At 37.1% G+C, this 17,678-nt stretch overlaps 1 protein-coding gene across 6 annotated transcripts in view; it reads right to left on the reverse strand.

Moving 5' to 3' along the window:
- The window catches only part of CTH (cystathionine gamma-lyase), a 23,595-nt gene extending 8,440 nt beyond the window's left edge, over positions 1-15,155 (reverse strand). For 4 of the 6 annotated variants that reach the window (XM_007104399.4, XM_007104398.4, XM_007104400.4 and 1 more), the window contains exons 1-7: positions 14,637-14,993; positions 11,099-11,180; positions 9,421-9,516; positions 6,905-7,014; positions 4,702-4,833; positions 1,727-1,784; positions 1,208-1,285 (exon numbers count right to left, since the gene is read on the reverse strand). In XM_007104399.4, coding sequence (XP_007104461.1) covers positions 1,208-1,285; positions 1,727-1,784; positions 4,702-4,833; positions 6,905-7,014; positions 9,421-9,516; positions 11,099-11,180; positions 14,637-14,804 — 724 coding nt within the window. In that variant the 5' untranslated portion in view covers positions 14,805-14,993. The other 2 variants (XM_055084521.1, XM_055084520.1) reach the window with 2 other exon arrangements.
- Between the last annotated feature and the right edge of the window lie 2,523 nt (positions 15,156-17,678).

Below are 17,678 nucleotides of genomic sequence, written 5' to 3' on the forward strand. Positions count from 1 at the left end.
GGATCCCACATGCCGCGGAGCGGCTGGGCCCGTGAGCCATGGCCGCTGAGCCTGCGCGTCCGGAGCCTGTGCTCCGCAACGGGAAAGGCCGCAGCGGAGGGAGGCCCGCATACCACAAAAAAAAAAAAAAAAAAAAAAAAAAAAAAAAAAAAAAGAGAGGGAAAATGAATATCCTGAAAACTAAGTACAAATACAATGATATGAATTTTTCAAATATGAGCATCAATAGTCTTTTTTTTATGATTTTAATGAAAGGACATACTGCACATAGTTTAATCTTGTATTTCTTTGACAGTATTATAATACACAGAGAAAATAGCAGTTCAGCTCCTATTATTTCTGAGTGTTCTACCAATATTCTATTTAACTTTTGTCTAAAGCAGCCTGTGATTTCCCATGCCTCCAGGATACGTGCCTCAGTCCTTTTTTTTTTTTTTGTAAATGAAAGGAATTTATCAAGCAATAAATTTTGGTTTCCTTCCTCAGTGCCCCCTTTTGCTACCCAACATGTATTCCCTGGAAGGGGATTTTTATTCCTAATTATGTTTGTATCTTATCTTTCTGTCAAATCACAGTGGTTAAATCAAGTCTCTTTCGATAAACCCTTCTCCATACCTGAGATAACAAAACAATCTAAACAGAAAAACAGACGTTTAGACACCTGTTGAAAAATATAAGTTTATATGTTAAATGTCATTTAAAAGTTATCATTTCAGATATAAAAGGTATAGTATAAGAAAGCCATCATTCCAAATGTTTTAAAAAAAAGAAAAAAATCCATTAAGTCATAAAACTAAAAATTCACTTGAGGGACTTCCTTGGTGGTCCTCTGGTTAAGACTCCACGCTTCCAATGCAAGGGGCATGGGTTTGATCACTGGTCAGGGAACTAAGATCCCACGTGATGCTCGGTGGGGCAGAAAAAAAAAAATTTACTTGAGCTTTACCAAATTATGATCAAAATTAACATGGCTTTGAAAAATAACAAAACGTATCTCTTGGTCATGTTGTAAAGCCCTATTATGTTATAACTGTATTTTTATAACCCAATTTTTCTTTCCTCTAAAAAATCAGAATTTTTCCCACTATTTCTCATTTCTTCCTAAATTAGTGGAATGCTATCACTTCACAGCACTTAGTGGAAATACAAATATCAAATGTAGTCACTTTGAGAGCATAAGGGGAAATTTGGGTTTTTTAATACTTACAATTTTGCAAGAATCGGAGCCTATCATGAAGCCTCTCAGAATTAAGTGACACTAAGCCCATCACAACATCACTGTGGCCTAAAAAAAAAAAACAAAAACAAAAAACTTTAAGTTAAAAACAACATATGTTTATTCCTCAGCTTATAATTTCTAAAATGTGATTTTCACTTGAAAAAACTCTGGGAAAAAGCCCTATAGAATCAGTTTAAATACACTTTAGCAAAAGCTATACCTTAAACAATAAAATTAAAATCATGTAAAAATTAAATGCTTCTTTTTAAGCTATCAGCAGGATAAAAATATAACATTTATAGTAAATTTTAATCCTCTGCTGTTAAATCATGAGCATAGTTTTGTCTGCTATAAATGAAGTCCTATATTTAATCAAAGTATTTTCTTACTTTCTACATGAGTCACAGAGAGAACCTGAATAATAGAAGAAAAGGGATAAAAGGATAAAGCCTTATGCTACTTTCATCTATTGATGGAAAAGAACATTCTAAGTGAAGACTGTCTTACCATTCATATATTTTGTTGCTGAATACATACAAATATCAGCTCCCAGAGCCAAAGGCCGCTGAAAAGAATAAAAGGTTTTTATTCCAAATGGGAAATCACTTGAAAATATGCTTCATTGCCTGCCTATTTATTATCGTAAATTCCATTCCTATTCTAACTTTTAAAAATACGCACATCTTAAAATTTCCAGGAACTCTGATATTATCTTTCCCTTTCCTCCCTCACACCAAATAAAAATACAAAGTATTAGAACCAGTATTAAATCCAAAGGCACAAATTTTCTGGAAATAGCAGATAAACTCAGGTCAACAGCTCTTCTGAACTTGTTTCTTTAGAGCAGTTGCTGACTAGCCCCTAAATTTATTACCCTTAGCAGAGATGTTGGCATTTTATGACTCAGTAAACACATAGAATAGTTGACACAAACATTTAGCAATTGTTCTGTCAAGTAAGTATAAAAGTGATTTGCTTAGGTTTTTAATCATTAAAACCTTACAATGTATGCTGTGGTTATTTATTTGATTTGCCATGATCTTGACTCTTAATTACTCTTTTATTGTACTAGTTTTATCAAGTGTAAAGTCACTTATAAGGAAATTTGTTTAGATTGTTTTCCCTCACTGAACTTTCCTGCAGAGTAATTCTTTAGTCTTAGATGTCTTTGTTTACAGTGAAAATTAAAGTAATAATCAACTTATTCACTAAATAATGTAATATCAACATCTTTCCATTTAAATTTCCTTTAAAATAAATGTGTGTGTGTGTGTGTGTGTGTGTGTGTGTTTAACCTCCCTAGTTGGGGGCTATGGGACTTTTCATTTAGGGTTTCAAAAATAGGACATTTTAAGTGTGGTATTCCTCAAAGCACTCTCTACATATGTGTTTGCTCATCTCTAAAGTGATGAGTCAAACTAGATGTGTGTGAGGTCTCTTCCAGTGCTAACATTCTGTAAACTCTATGGTCAAAAGGAAAAATAAAAACCAATAACTAACATCTGTTGATGCCATTATGCTCCAAGAATCATGAGTTACTTTACATAACTCAGTGAAGCACTGTTCAAAATAGTTTACCTAACTCAATAAAATCAGTATGTTTATGACTCTAATTGTACAGATGGGGAAAAGGGACTAAGAAAAATCAAATAGATCACTCAGATTTTAAAAATTGGTAGAGCCAGGACTCAGACTACTGGAATTCAGAGGTTCTACGTGGAAACTTTATGCTTGTATGTCCATTTTGCCTTTTGTGAGACTTATAAAAGATCAAGAAGACAAAAGACAGGAAAGAAAGAACATACCCAGTTTTCATGAGTGTAAAATAATGAGAGGATCTTTTCAGAAGATTTGCTTTGTGGAACCAAATGTGGTTCCACATTTGGTTTGTGGTTGCCTAGGGACACTGTGATTCTGATTAATTCAACTGGAATGAATCCAGATTGAAATGAAGCAAATTGCAGTCCCTGGCATGAGGAATGTGATGTGGGCTTCAGAAAGGTGGAAAAACTGGACCTATTTTAGGGACAGCAATAGGAGAAAAAGGGCCAGCCCTGATAAGTAACCTGGGCAGGCCCAGCTAAAACAATTCATGCAATCTCTTTGGGAATATACAGGACTCATGATGACTCAGCTAGAGCAATCTTATGCTATAATAACTGCCCTACTGTAAGTGGTAGATGGGCTAAGGAGTTGAGATAAAGACTCCAAGAGTGAAAATCACCTGGGACAAATAGATGATGCCAGGAGATTTTCACTTGGAAACAGACTGCCTTACTTGATATAAGAATCAGCTGAAGCTATATCATGAGCCAAAGGTAGATGACACATGAAGCCACCTGAACACATTGTAGCCAGGAAATGTGTTTCAGGAAAGGAAGGTAAAACATGGTAGTGCCTTCTGAATAAAATGGAGTAAGGTGAAGAACAGCTTTGTGCGGACTCCTAGCGAGTCAGCCAATTTCAGGGACCCAGAACAGAAGCAGGGAATATAAACAATTGAGCTTGTAAACATCTGCCTAATTGAAGAGTTGGAGAAAATGAGCTGGGGTTTCAGGAGCTCTGCAGAATAAAGGTGAACTACAGGAGGTGTAATAAGAATGACCACAGGATACAGACAACAAGGAAATAGCAGGGAGATGGTAACTCCTAATAGGGAAAGGAAACAGAGTTAGGTTACTCAGAGGAAAGAAAGGGAGAACGTGTGGGGAAAAGGCAGACAACCAGTCAATTATAGAGAGATCCCAAGATAATCTACCAAAAGGAGCAAAGCAGAAAAGAAGAAAAATCTGGAAAAATGTACAAGAAAAGAAAGAAAGGAATTGAGGATGAATGGGAAGTTTGAGTGGGGAAGAGATGTATGTAGAGGACAGGCAGGAAAAGAGATAGTCTAAAAGGAGCACTGAAAAGGAGCTGTACTCACAGATACAAGGTGAAACATGGAGTAGAAATTCATGATACAAATAAGGTAAAGATATAGAGGGCCGGGCATGGTCTTTGAAGCACTGAGGGAAGACAAACTAGAAAGAAGGAAGACAAATGGAGAAATAATGTGTGAGGTACACTGAGATGTCATTGAGTATAGCTTTTCTCTTCCTTTTATTTGCAAAGTTAGCCAGGCTTAAATATATATAAAATAATATAACTGACCTGGAACCAAAACATAAACATTGAAACCCCTACTATGTGTAAGGCACTGAATATACAATCATATAATACGCCCAGGTCTTCAGAGAGTTTACACAGAGAACTTAAAAGCTTTAATTAAGACAGCATTTAAAACACACAAAGTCCCACACAACATATTAACGTAGGGTTGAAAAGATATTAACTAATGGTAGAAAAGATCCAATTTTAATTCTTTGTCTAATCAATAATTATGAGCAGATTTCATGTAATTTAATGTAAACAAGTCCTTCCTCTCCTAATTACAGGTACCTGAGTAGTCTACTAATCATGCCAAAAATATTATTTTCATTTACCTGGAAATATGCCGACATAAAAGTGTTATCCACGACCAAAATAATGTCTCCATGTTTATGGACAGTATGTGCACAGGCTTCAATGTCAATCATCTTCAAGATAGGGTTTGTGGGAGTTTCAATCCAAACAAGCTAAAACAATTCAGTAAATGACAATAGTTTGTAAAAACACACTGCCAAACATCTATCTCATATACTGTAACCATCTGGGAGGCTACATTGGAAGACCATGGATGATGAAGTTTAAAGGTTTGAATCTGAATCCTAGCCCCATAAATTTCTGAGATGTCATCATAGGTAAGTAACTAACCCTCTATGTTCTTCCAATTTTTCATCTATACAATAGGATTGATAATATTTACCTTATACAGTTGTAAGGATCAAATGAGATAATGTACATATAAGCAGAAAAGCATTCAAGTTAATTATTTTAATTATTTTCCATTAAAAAGAGGATGAATTCCAAAGAGATAGTTCAATGTCTGGGAATTTTGTTCTCAAAGATAAATAACATAGATTGTCTAAGTTTACATTCTGGAATTTTCAGTAAAGAGAACTATCTCTATGATGCCAAAAATATCCTGAATAGTAACTTAACACCAGATGCACTAGAAACTACAAAATAAGTCCCCAGAACTTGAAGAAGAGAATGGGTTTTAGAGTGAGGCAGAAAAGTGACACACACAACAGAAAACCTGGCCACAGCTCACTTAAGAGACAGTATCATATTTATCTGTCTATTCAAAAACCTAGCACAAAAAACCAGGCACATCATGGATGTTTGATAGTTATAGAAAAGACCAAAGAAAAGAATTCTGTTTGTTAAACAAGCTGCCACTGTATTGATTGACATTATCTACAGTTTTCTTTTTAAAAGGGTTAATGGTTCTTTTTTCTATGTAAATGAGCAAGTGGTCTGGTTTAACTCTCTTCCTACTCTAGAGTTTTACTGTAGAAAAGACATGGTAGTTAAAATAATGCATATTCTACAAGAACAGAATTATTTAAAAACATATAAAAATTTATTTCTGGGTAAGAATTTATTATTCTCATTCATAATAAAAAATTAATTAAAATAAAGATAAGTAAATAAATACAAAGTAGATTTTACATAGACTTAAAAAATCTACTTCAAATGATGAGGCAGACATTTCAGGGGGAAAAATATATTAATTCAAGTTGGTAAAGAGCCACTATATGAAGTTCTATTGACAAGAATTAATATATACACAATTTGCTTTCCTCCCTTAGAAAGACTCAGACCAGCTATTTTAGTAAGAATCTTTTCTCCCAAGCAAGAAAACAAACAAAAAACAACAACAACAAAAAAACAAGTTCCTTTGAAAACAAACCTTAATCACTCAAAGCTCACCCTGGTGTTAATCTTCAAAGTAATTTGTGTGAGAAAAGTTTTTCATTTTTTAGCATTCACTGCAACGTAATCTTGAGTACAATTCAAACCTTTTAATCATTAGCAAAATGTTGGAAAAGACTGATACTTATAAAAGGCACTGGTCCTTCTTTTCCCCATGCAGAATTTCAATGAAGTCCCAAGAAAGAATATCACATATGCCATTCATTCCAGCACAAAACACCTTCCGGTGGCATACAAGCTTCCCAGGATGGAAGCTAAAGATTGCTTGTGGCCCATTCTCTGTTTCTATAATTTTGCTGAAGTATCCCTTGGAACCCTTAAAACTATGCTTAGGGTTTGGGGGCTTCCTTACAAGCTTCCTTTTCTGTAACCCAAACTCTGTGATGACTTTTGTTACCAATACTAGCTTGGTAATGCAGTTAAGAATTGTCTGCTTTTGCTAACAAATTTTTTAACAGTCATCATGCATTGGGTATTGTAATAAACATTTCATACGCCTTATCTCATTTAGTTCACACAATCACCTTTCAATAAGGCAGGTACAATTGTCCCCATTTTGCAAATGAAAAAAATTGAGACTTTGGTTAAATCATTTGCTCATGATAATACACCAACCATGATACAGAATTAGAATTTGAATCCCACTACAGAATGCATGCACATAACCATTATGCTATACTACACAGAAGTCACACTATCCTAATCTTGATGGTTTCCAATTGCTTCCAGTAAAATTTGTTATTCAGATTTAAATTATGTCCTCAAGCAAACAGAAATGATGAAAACAAAACATCACAAGGAAAACAGACAAACTGAAAACTGAGTTACCTTGGTTTCTGGAGTAATAGCTGCCTCTAACAATTTGGTTTTTGAACAATCAACAAAAGAAATCTTTAATCCAAATTCAGTTGCCACCTGCCTGAAGTACCTGTTTGTACCTGAGGCAGAAGATAATCAGATAAAATGAAAAGAAAACTGTATTAGGAAATATTAATTCCTTAAAAGTATAAACACTTTAAAACTATAAGGAAGTGTCAATCACCAATAAAGAAACAACTAAAAGCAATTCTACTTTGTTTGAATAGTTTGACCTTCTCATGTACTAAAGAATATAAGGCTTAAATTTTAAACTAAAAATCAAAGAGTCAAATAAAATACACTTGATACCCACACCAAGTGGTGTGAAGCAGAAAATGTTTCTTAAAATACACAATCTCTACTTTTCAAACATGAAGTGGCATGCTTCCTGAAATATCAATATCTTTTTTAAACAATTCCTTCCTAGTACTCAAATCTAAAATAAATGAACTGGGACTTCCCTGGTGGTCCAGTGGTTAAGACTCCAGGCTCCCAATGCAGGGGGCCTGGGTTCGATCACTGGTCAAAGAACTAGATCCCACATGCCACAACTAAGACCCAGCGCCACTAAATAAATAAATACATACATACATACATACATAAAATTTAAAAAAATAAAATAAATGAATCAATGCCAATGAAATATTCAAAATAAAATTTCAAACTGATTATACTTTGGTAAGAGAAAAGAATTGGTTTTTATCCTTTGTACTTTCTCAATCTTTTTGTTATGCGGTTCTGAAAGCTTTAGTAGACAAATGAGACAATGTAAATCAAACTACTAGAGTTTTACAGTGAAAGAAGATAAATCATTCAACTTAGAATAGTTTATTTTAAAAATATGGTTCTGGATTTGATGTTTATATATGCAAATTTAAAGAAAAATTTGCTGTTATTGATAGTGAACCAAAAAAGAAAAAAAAATTTATCATCAAAGATATACTGGAGGGACTTCCCTGGTGACGCAGTGGTTAAGAATCTGCCTGCCAATGCAGGGGACAAGGGTTTGAGCCCTGGTCCGGGAAGGTCCCACATGCTGTGGAGAAACAAAGCCCGTGCGCCGCAACTACTGAGCCTGTGCTCTAGAGGCTGCGTGCCTCAACTACTGAAGCCTGTGCACCTAGAGCCCGTGCTCTGCAACAAGAAGCCACGGCAGTGAGAAGCCCGCGCACAGCAACAGAGAATAGCCCCTGCTCCCAACTAGAGAAAGCCCACAGGCAGCAACGAAGACCCAATGCAGCCAATAAATAAATAAATAAATTTATTTTTTAAAAAAAGATATACTGGACTTTTGGTAGACTGATCCTAGGTAATATAAGATAGAAAAAGAATGTAAAGAATTGTTAAAAAATCAACAGCAATTTTCAAGATTTTGTACCTATGTTTACCAAAAGGTTTTTGTAATAAATTATAATAGTAACGAAAGGTTTGATTTTTCTATAATTTCAATTCATCAGACTATCATAGTGTACTATGATAAAATATAAAGCATTTTGCAAATTTCTGAGAGGGATAAAATGATTACTAAGAGTAAGTCCTTTCCTTCAAAGAACTTACAGATTTAACTTTTTGTTCAAATTGGAGATAAAGTGATAATAATATTCCATAAGTCACATTTTAATTATTTGGAAGCATTTGGTATATATGTCTAATATACTTACAAAATTTTTTGCTGTTGTTTTGAACACAAAAATCAGTCTTACTTAAAGGTAAGGGCAACTTGTCTTCCTTACCTTACCACTTTATATAACTAGCATTTAAACAATTTGGAATGAAAGTTCTTAAATTTGTATCCATGGATAGGCTTCAAGGGGTAAGGGTCCTTGGAGAGGAGCCTTATCATTTTAAAATTAAAATGATAAACGTTGGGTATAGTCTTAAGTACATTTTTTGGAGAAAGAGGTCTATAGCTTTCAACAGATTTTCAGAAGCTTCCCTAAAAAAAAAAACGCAGGGGGTGGGGCGGTTAAGGGTTGGGTAGAGTTAAGCCCTTTGAGAATGACTTGGGTTACAGACCATCTTCACTGCAGGTAAAAATTTTAAATTACACTAGAACACTCTCTCTTTAAACACTATCTTCTCTAGAGTAGAATATGTCTGGAATAAGCTCATTCCAGCTGCTTAAATAAAATTATTAAACAATCTCTCTTATAAGCAAGTTCTGGAGCATAGACCCTAAGTGTTTATGCTCCTCCTTTATCAAGTGTGAACCAGCATAGAGGTGTTCATCATATTTTGAAAAGATAATCAATAGTCAATAATCCTGATAGCACTGTTAATATAATTCAGGACCCATTTTTTTTTTTTTTTTTTTTTGCCCAGCCGCTCCGCGGCATGTGGGATCCTCCCAGACCGGGGCGTGAACCCGGTTCCCCTGCATCGGCAGGCGGACGCGCAACCACTGCGCCACCAGGGAAGCCCCCAGGACCCATTTTATTATCTTTAAAATATCAGCTGAAACAACATGAATGAGAGAGGTCACCTACCTCCATACACATCATCCATACAAATAATTTGGTCTCCTGCTTTTAAGAGATGGGTAACAGTCACAGTGGCTGCTAAACCTGAAGCAAAGGCCAAACCTAAGGTAAAAACCAAGTTAGAGTAAGCCAAAATGTCAGAACTATAGGTTAAAAACACCTACAGTATTTATTTGCATTACTTTATATCCCTCTCTCTGCTGACTGAAAGACAACCATCACTACTGAGTCACCAGAAATCCCCTGATTAATACCATTACAAAATCCCCCTTTCTATTTCAAAAATAAAATATCTTTAAAATAAAAATACTTAATTCTGCTTTGGTTATAACATTTCTCTGAAAAGCTTCAAAGAAATAATTCTTTACAAAATTCTGAGCCAAAAGACCAATTGCCAATTAAATTACACTTTAAAAGTGTCAAACTCTAAAGAAATTTCAAACTTGAGGAATAGAGCTAAGATATGATTCATCCATTAACTATATGGATATGCAGTTGAGAAAATATTTTAACAAAACTCAAAATCAGACCTGATAAATTTAATAAATTTTATTTTAAAAAAATTTTTTAATGTGGATTCTCTTTAAACACATGTGATCCTGAATCTCATATTGAACAAAAATAGTGAAACTGAATAATAAAAAAAAACTGGCATTGTACACATTAAACACTGTAAAGAAAAATATCCTGATAAAATATCTGTGTATCACCTTGATGATAAAAATCACTTGTGACCAGTAGACAGGATATCCAACTAACTTGGAAAATGTAATTTTTGCAAAGTTTTTTCAGAAAAGTTGAGGTTGACATTGCAGTTCTCTACTAAGCAGATCTGTGGTCTAACAATGAATTCATACAGAAAGCTAACCTTTAAATCCAGTTCAAAACAACCATGTTTTCTGGAGCCCACCTGAAAAGTGTCTGGCATATGAACCCTCAGCCTTTATAATTTCTGTGGGAAATAATATTCCCCACACATTACTAAATTTAAGAAATTTAGTGTTTAAAAAGCTCCCCCTCTCATCCAAAACAAAAGAAACTCCCCCAATCCCAAACAAACCCCAAAGCTCATATTAACATTTCTGATTCCTACACTCTTGCTGTGAGAAAACTCCTAAGACTCTCCATTTTTTTAATTCACTATTCTGCCCTCCTTTAGTATCATTTGTATAAAAAGTACAAAGATGATTTAACAGCAGTCCACTCCCTTCATGGAAGAAATTCAAGTTTTGAGGAGTTAATTCCTAATCTCCGAAAGCATAGTATCAAGGGTACCTGGCTATTGCAAACGTTCCTTGGTGCTACTCTCAGGCACAAAATAGCAGGTGAATGAACCAGAGTATAAGAAAGCTTATATTCTCATAGGTGGTATTATAAAACTCAGTTAATTTGTATCTATTTATACTGACAGCTTCAGACGAAGAGTGCATTTACATGAATAGTAAGTGGCAAATTCTGCCATTTTGCCTCTCTTCATATTTATTTTCACCTTATAATTACATATATACATATGAAGTCAGCTGTGCGACCTCAAGCAAATAATTCAATGTCGTAAAAAAATAAGAGTTTTGAACTAGCTAATACTTATTTCTTTCCAATTTTACATTCTGTGCCTCTATAATTTTTTCTATACAAATAAGAATGGATTCTAGATTTTACAAACTTTGTAATGAAAATCACTTACTGTACTTAGCCCCATCCAATGCTGCCACTGCTTTTTCCAAGCAATTCCTGGTGGGATTTCCAGAACGGCTGTACTCAAAACCCTGAAGGAAAGAAGTTAGAGTTCATCCTAAGAGATTTAAATTTATTATCCGAGTCTTAACATAGACATTTCCTCAACTACAGGTCCATCCTGCCATGCCTTTCTGTTATTTATCTATTACATGTCTTGCCATTAGACAGAAGCATCACTGTTGTGGCCGTAGTGGTATGGAGAGGCCCTGAAGTCAGCCAAACTGGATTAGAATTCTGTGCCTGCCACTTATGAGCTACATGCCAATAGGTTAGTTACTTAATATTTCCCAGAGTTACTCTCCATACCTTTAAAATGGTTATAAAATACAGATATGTACTTCATAAAATTGACGTGAAGATAAAATGAGATAATAAGTTCTCTGCATGATGCCTGGCATGTGCTAACCACTAGATAAATGGTGGTTTTTATGTTAGACTCACCTCTACCCATTAATCTAGGGATATTAGGAAACAGGAACCACCTGAACCAACAGAGTAAACTTATTTCTAACCTGCATTTCATTTCCTAAAAAATAAGTGATGTGAGTTCTGTTTAGCATCCAACAGGAAGCTATGAACAGATCTTACAAATGCTCGAAGTTCAGATCTTAGCTCTACAAAGGCAACTCAAAAAAGAGAGTAATTCTCAGTGAAACAGCTCTATACAACCCCTTTTAAAAATTTGCATTATATTCCTTTTACGTGTATGACACTATACTAGCTGAATTCATCCAGTCATTTTATTTGATTTATTTAGTTTTATTGAGGTATAGTTGATGTACAATATTACATAAGTTTCATGTGTACAGCATAGTGATTCACAATTTTTAGAGGTTATATTCCATTTGTAGTCATTATAAAATATTGGCTATATTCCCTGTGTTGTACTATATATTCTTGTAGCTTATTTATTTTATATAGTAGTTTGTACCTCTAAATCCCCTACCCTAACCTCCCTCCCCCCTTCCCTCTCCCCACTAGCAACCACTAGTTTGTTCTCTGTAGCTGTGAGTCTGTTTTTTGTTGTTGTTGTTGTTGTTATAGTCACTAGTTACTTTTATTTCTTAGATTCCACATATAAGTGATATCATACAGTATTTGGCAGTCTCTGTCTGTATCCAGTCATTTTATTTAATCCTCACAATCTGCTCTAAAGAAAGTAAAGCCAAATGTTACAGGGAATGTCAGTGCCAGAATTCAAAGCCAGGACTTAAACACTGACTAAAAATCCTATACATACTTTTCTCCTCCTGCCCCACATAGCACATAACAAAACACAACCACTCTTTACACCTGTTTCTGATTCAGGAGCTCCCACTATTAGATATAGATATAGATATGGATATAGATATAGATATTTAAGTTTTGTTGCCTTTTTTGTTTCCATGTTTTGACAAACCAAGTAGACATTTTATAGGGCTCCAGGATATCCTCATTACTGCCCACCATCACCTCCTTGATGTGACCTGCAACTGTACTCCAGACAGAAAAAAGTTTAGATTCATGTGGCTATTGCCATGGAAAGGTAGTCCATGTCTCCCTAAATATTCACTGCTGAGATTTAACTTTGGGGTGGGGGGTGGGGAGAAGCGTATTTCAGTGCCAATTCTCACACTCTCATTCATTCAATGACTTTCCAAATGGAACTGGAGAATTAGATGCTTCTCATTCAGCTCCTCAAATTCTCTTTAGTGCTCTTAACTGACATTTTAAAGATATTAAGAGGAGTTTGTGGATTTTACCACCCCTGCTGGCTCTCTGAAAACATTTAATTATTAATATCACAGCTAAATTATTAACTTTTGCACTAAACGCTAAAGCTTGGGCAGCTACACATTCACAAAGCCCTACACCAGGAAGAAACTTGGAAGACAGGTCGTGTACACATTTTGATTACAAAATATAGTAGCTAGAAGTATCCTAAACCAGTTGTAGAAATGCCCTTAGAACTCTACTTCACAAAACAAAGGGCCACGTCTAAAAGAATTTTCCTCAACTTATATAACATAACACACTAAAGAGGTGTTTGAAGTATAATCAAGGTTTTGGATCTAACAAAGTTTATTCAATTGCAGTTGACACTTGAACAACTCCCGGCTTAGGGCACCGACCCCCTGCTCAGTGGAAGATCCATGTACAACTTATGGTCAGCCCTCCATATCCGAGGTTCCACCATATCTGTGGTTTACGTCCCCAGATTCAACCAACTGCAGATTATGCAGCACTGTAGTATTTACTATTGAAAAAAATCAACATATAAGTGGACCTGCACAGTTCAAACCCCTGTTGTTCAAGGGTCAACTGTAATTTCTTCTGGACCTCAGCAACTTTTAAATACTCCAAGATCCATCAAGTATGCTACCAAAAAAGGAAAAGCTATGTAATTAACACAGAGGGCTATCTCATCTATGACTCTGGGTAGGTTCCTTTTCTATAAAAAGTATATAATACCTGTCTTGCTCTCTAATCTGGTTGTTGTCAGGATCAAACAGAAAAAGTGCAAATATGAACACCATGAAATAGCAAACTACTGAGCAGTTATAATGTACAATGCAGCTTACCATACATATCAACAACTTATGTGGTAGGTACTATTATTAACCCATTTACACACGATCAACCTGAGGCTTAGATAAGTCAAGTAACTTGCTCAAGATCACCTGGCTAAAAAGAGGCGGTATCAGAATTCAAACCTAGGTCCTCTGACTACATGATTTAAGCTCTTAATTACTAAGCCACACTGATGCAATGGGTTAGATTATTGCTAGCATTACTGTAGCACAGTAATTAGTCTACACTGTAGCACAGTATAGACTAATGCCCAAGAGTGCGTGGGGTTCCAGAGCAGTACTGCATTGGAATCCCAGCTCTACTACTTACTAGCCTTATGGCCTTTGCATTGATACTTATCCCCAAACCCCAGGTTTTTCATGAGAGAAATAAGAACACAGTTCATACTAGAATTGCTGTAAGGATTATCTGAGGCAATATATGTATTACACATGATATAATGTAACTATGAATCTGGCTCAATGGCTATTAATAACTACTGGAATAATACTGGGAATTAATAGCTATTGGGAATAATCTTGATTCCAGGTGAGTTATGAGACTCTTAATTTTTTTCTTAGTTGACTCCTATCTTTACAAATTTTGTTGCTAAAGGTAACTCAAGGAAGTTATGACACTCAGTTTTGAACTGCAAATTTGCCAAAATCACGTGAATATCAGTCCAAATCTATAGGGCATGTTGGACAAACTGTTCCTTACAGTCCTGCCTAACAAAAGAAATGCTTATGAAAAGAAATATGATCATTGAACCATTCAATACAAAGCTTTATTACAAGGAGGTTTACAGGTGTAGTAAACATCATTCCTGATATACACAAATTACACCTCACAAATTACTTGCTTGCCTTCTTAATTTATAAGCCATCTCACTTTTACCGCCCAACACTGGACCGCCCCAGACAGACCCAGCTCACCAAGTGCCGGCCAGGAGCCCCTTGCTTGAACGTGGTGGACAGTGAGATGGGGGGCACTACAGCCTGGGAAGTCCATTGCTCTGGTTCCTGGCCCACATGGATGGCCTGCGTAGCGAAATGTTGGAACCTAGGCAGGAAACCGTGTGGGGAGGCGTCTTTTTCCTGCATGCTGATCTGCGAAGGAAGGCGAGAGTTAAAGAGCAAGGAAGATAAAACTATGAAACTGGTGAGTCGGGGCTTGAAAAAGACACCGAAGAATTAGGCGAAAGAGAGGTAAAGGTATGCCCAGCAGGATGACCAGCGGCGAGCGCACAAAAGCCGCACTGTAGCTGAGACTCTATTAGCAGGCCGGGAGCATTGCTTCACCTCGGGGCGGAACCGCCGCGACCCAATGAGCGCAGGCCCCGACGCGGTCCCCGCTCCTCATTGGCCGGCAGCGGAGGCGTTGCCCAGAGCGTCGCCGCCAACCCTCTGGCGCAGGACTTGAAGTGAAGCCGGGGTCGCTGTTCCCCTTGGCTGGTCGCTGCGAGTGAATTTCCTGAGTCCCGGCCCAGGGGAAGCTTCATTGCTGGCTCCTGTGAGCCACCCAGGCGTCTGTGTGACCTCAGACCGGAGGTTCGCCGGAGACATGCAAATAAACTGGCTTGACACTGAAACCGAGTAACCTGTAAACTGGCCACGCAAATATCCTCCTCTTACCGTAGCCCTCGCCCCGACCCCTCCCACCTCCACCAACCACCCTTTGTCCTGAGGGCGGTTCTGACGGAAGAAGCGACAAAGTGGAGATCGGTGACGAAATCTGTGGCCCAAGCTGCATTCTCATTAACTGAGGGTAGGCTGCCTTTGAAACAAAGCTGAACTCTGAAACAGGAGTGAGGGTCATATTTTTCTTACGTAATAGTAGAGCTACTGTGATAAGGATCTCTAAGCAGGATTCCGGCAGCTTCCTAAGAGCTATTCAAACGACTTTTTTCAAGCATCATTATCTTCTTTTGAAGTACACAGAGAAACTCTCCCTAATGAAAAAAATATATAGTGTGTGTGTGTCATTGAAAAACTTACTGGAGCCTCAAATCCTTACACAAAATGCTTTCATTGTTACGCAATTGACGGCAACATCCCGGTAGGAAAAAGGAAGCAGCCCCGTGTCACAATTTACTCACCTGTATCCAGAGCCCTACTCTCACAAGGAGCACTCCTTTAAAACAGACAACAAAAATCTCCTTGTTCCCTAAACAACACAGACTTGACCTATTTACTATTGTGACTATTTTCGAGGACTAGGGTTAGGAATACTTCTGTTCCTGCAGAGTGTTAGCTAAATATCTGAAACTTTATATTAAACCATTTAAGAGAGAAGAGAATACAGAATAAACGGCTCTTAAAATTACAGGACTGAGGCAATTGGCTTTTCAAATTAACTACCAGGACACAGCCATTAAGCACTAGGAGAACAGGGCCTAAGGACCTGCAAACTTTTAGGAACCTAGCAAAATTTTTAGCCCTGGGGGGAAAATGGATGGACTCCAAAACACTAATATATATTAATGTATACTTTTTTTTTTTTTTTTTTTTTTTGGTACGCGGGCCTCTCACCCCTGTGGCCTCTCCCGTTGCAGAGCACAGGCTCCGGACGCGCAGGCTCAGCAGCCATGGCTCACGGGCCCAGCCGCTCCGCGGCATGTGGGATCCTCCTGGACCGGGTCACGAACAATGAAGACCCAACGCAGACAAAAATAAATAATTGAATAATAAATAAAAATAACACTTGGGCTTCCCTGGTGGCGCAGTGGTTGGGGGTCCACCTGCCGATGCAGGGGACGCAGGTTCGTGCCCCGGTTCAGGAGGATCCCACATGCCGCAGAGTGGCTGGGCCCGTGGGCCATGGCCGCTGGTCCTGCGCGTCCAGAGCCTGTGCTCCGCGACGGGAGAGGCCACAGCAGTGAGAGGCCCGTGTAACGCAAAAAAAAATAAAAATAAAAGAAATAATAGCACTAATATAAATGCTCTAAATCGAGCCTTTTTCATGCTCATAAATTGAGAAAACTCTATTAGGTGGCAGCTCACTATTAGGTATCAAGGATTCCTATGATTCAGTAACTTTACTTGTAGGAATCTATCCTTTAAATGTATTCCTGTATGTGTGTGAGGATGAGTAAGGATGTTCTTTGTACCTATTTTTGCTATTTTTAATAGCAAAAGAATGAAAAACACCTTAGTTATCCATCCATAGGAGACTGGTCAGTGTGTTATTGATACAGTTCTGTGATGCCTGTAGTATTATTGATACAGTTCTGTGATGCCTGTAGTATAGCTGAGAAGCAGGTGAGATTGATCTGAGTTGGTATGTCATGATTGCTAATTTCTGAGACAGCAAAGCAAGGTGCAAAGCAATGCATATGTTATGCTCCTACTTTTTCAAAAGAGTATATACCATGTTGTGTTATTTTTAGAGGAACACATATGATTTAATGTATATAAAAATCATTCTGGGGAACTTCCCTGGTGGGCCAGTGGGTGAGACACTGCTCTCCCAATGCAGGTAGTCTGGGTTCGATCCCTGGTTGGGGAACTAGATCCCATACGCATGCCACAACTAAAGATCCCACGTGCCGCAACTAAGGCGCAGCACAGCCAAAATAGATAAATAAATATATATATATACATATTTTTATACAGCAGGCTCTTAATAGTTACCTATTATATATATATTAGTGTATACATGTCAATCCCAACCTCCCAATTCATCCCACCACCACCACCATAACCACTCTCCCCACTTGGTGTCCATACGTTTCTTCTCTACATCTGTGTCTCTATTTCTGCCCTGCAACCTGGTTCATCTGTACCATTTTTCTAGGTTCCACATATATGCATTAATATATTTGTCTTTCTCTTTCTGACTTACTTCACTCTGTATGACAGTCTCTAGACGCATCCATGTCTCTACAAATGACCCAATTTCATGCCTTTTGATGGCTGAGTAATATTCCATTGTAGATATGTACCACATCGTGATCCATTCATCTGTCGATGGGCATT

The sequence above is a fragment of the Physeter macrocephalus genome, chromosome 4, assembly GCF_002837175.3.
Source record: "Physeter macrocephalus isolate SW-GA chromosome 4, ASM283717v5, whole genome shotgun sequence".
NCBI lineage: Eukaryota > Metazoa > Chordata > Mammalia > Artiodactyla > Physeteridae > Physeter > Physeter macrocephalus.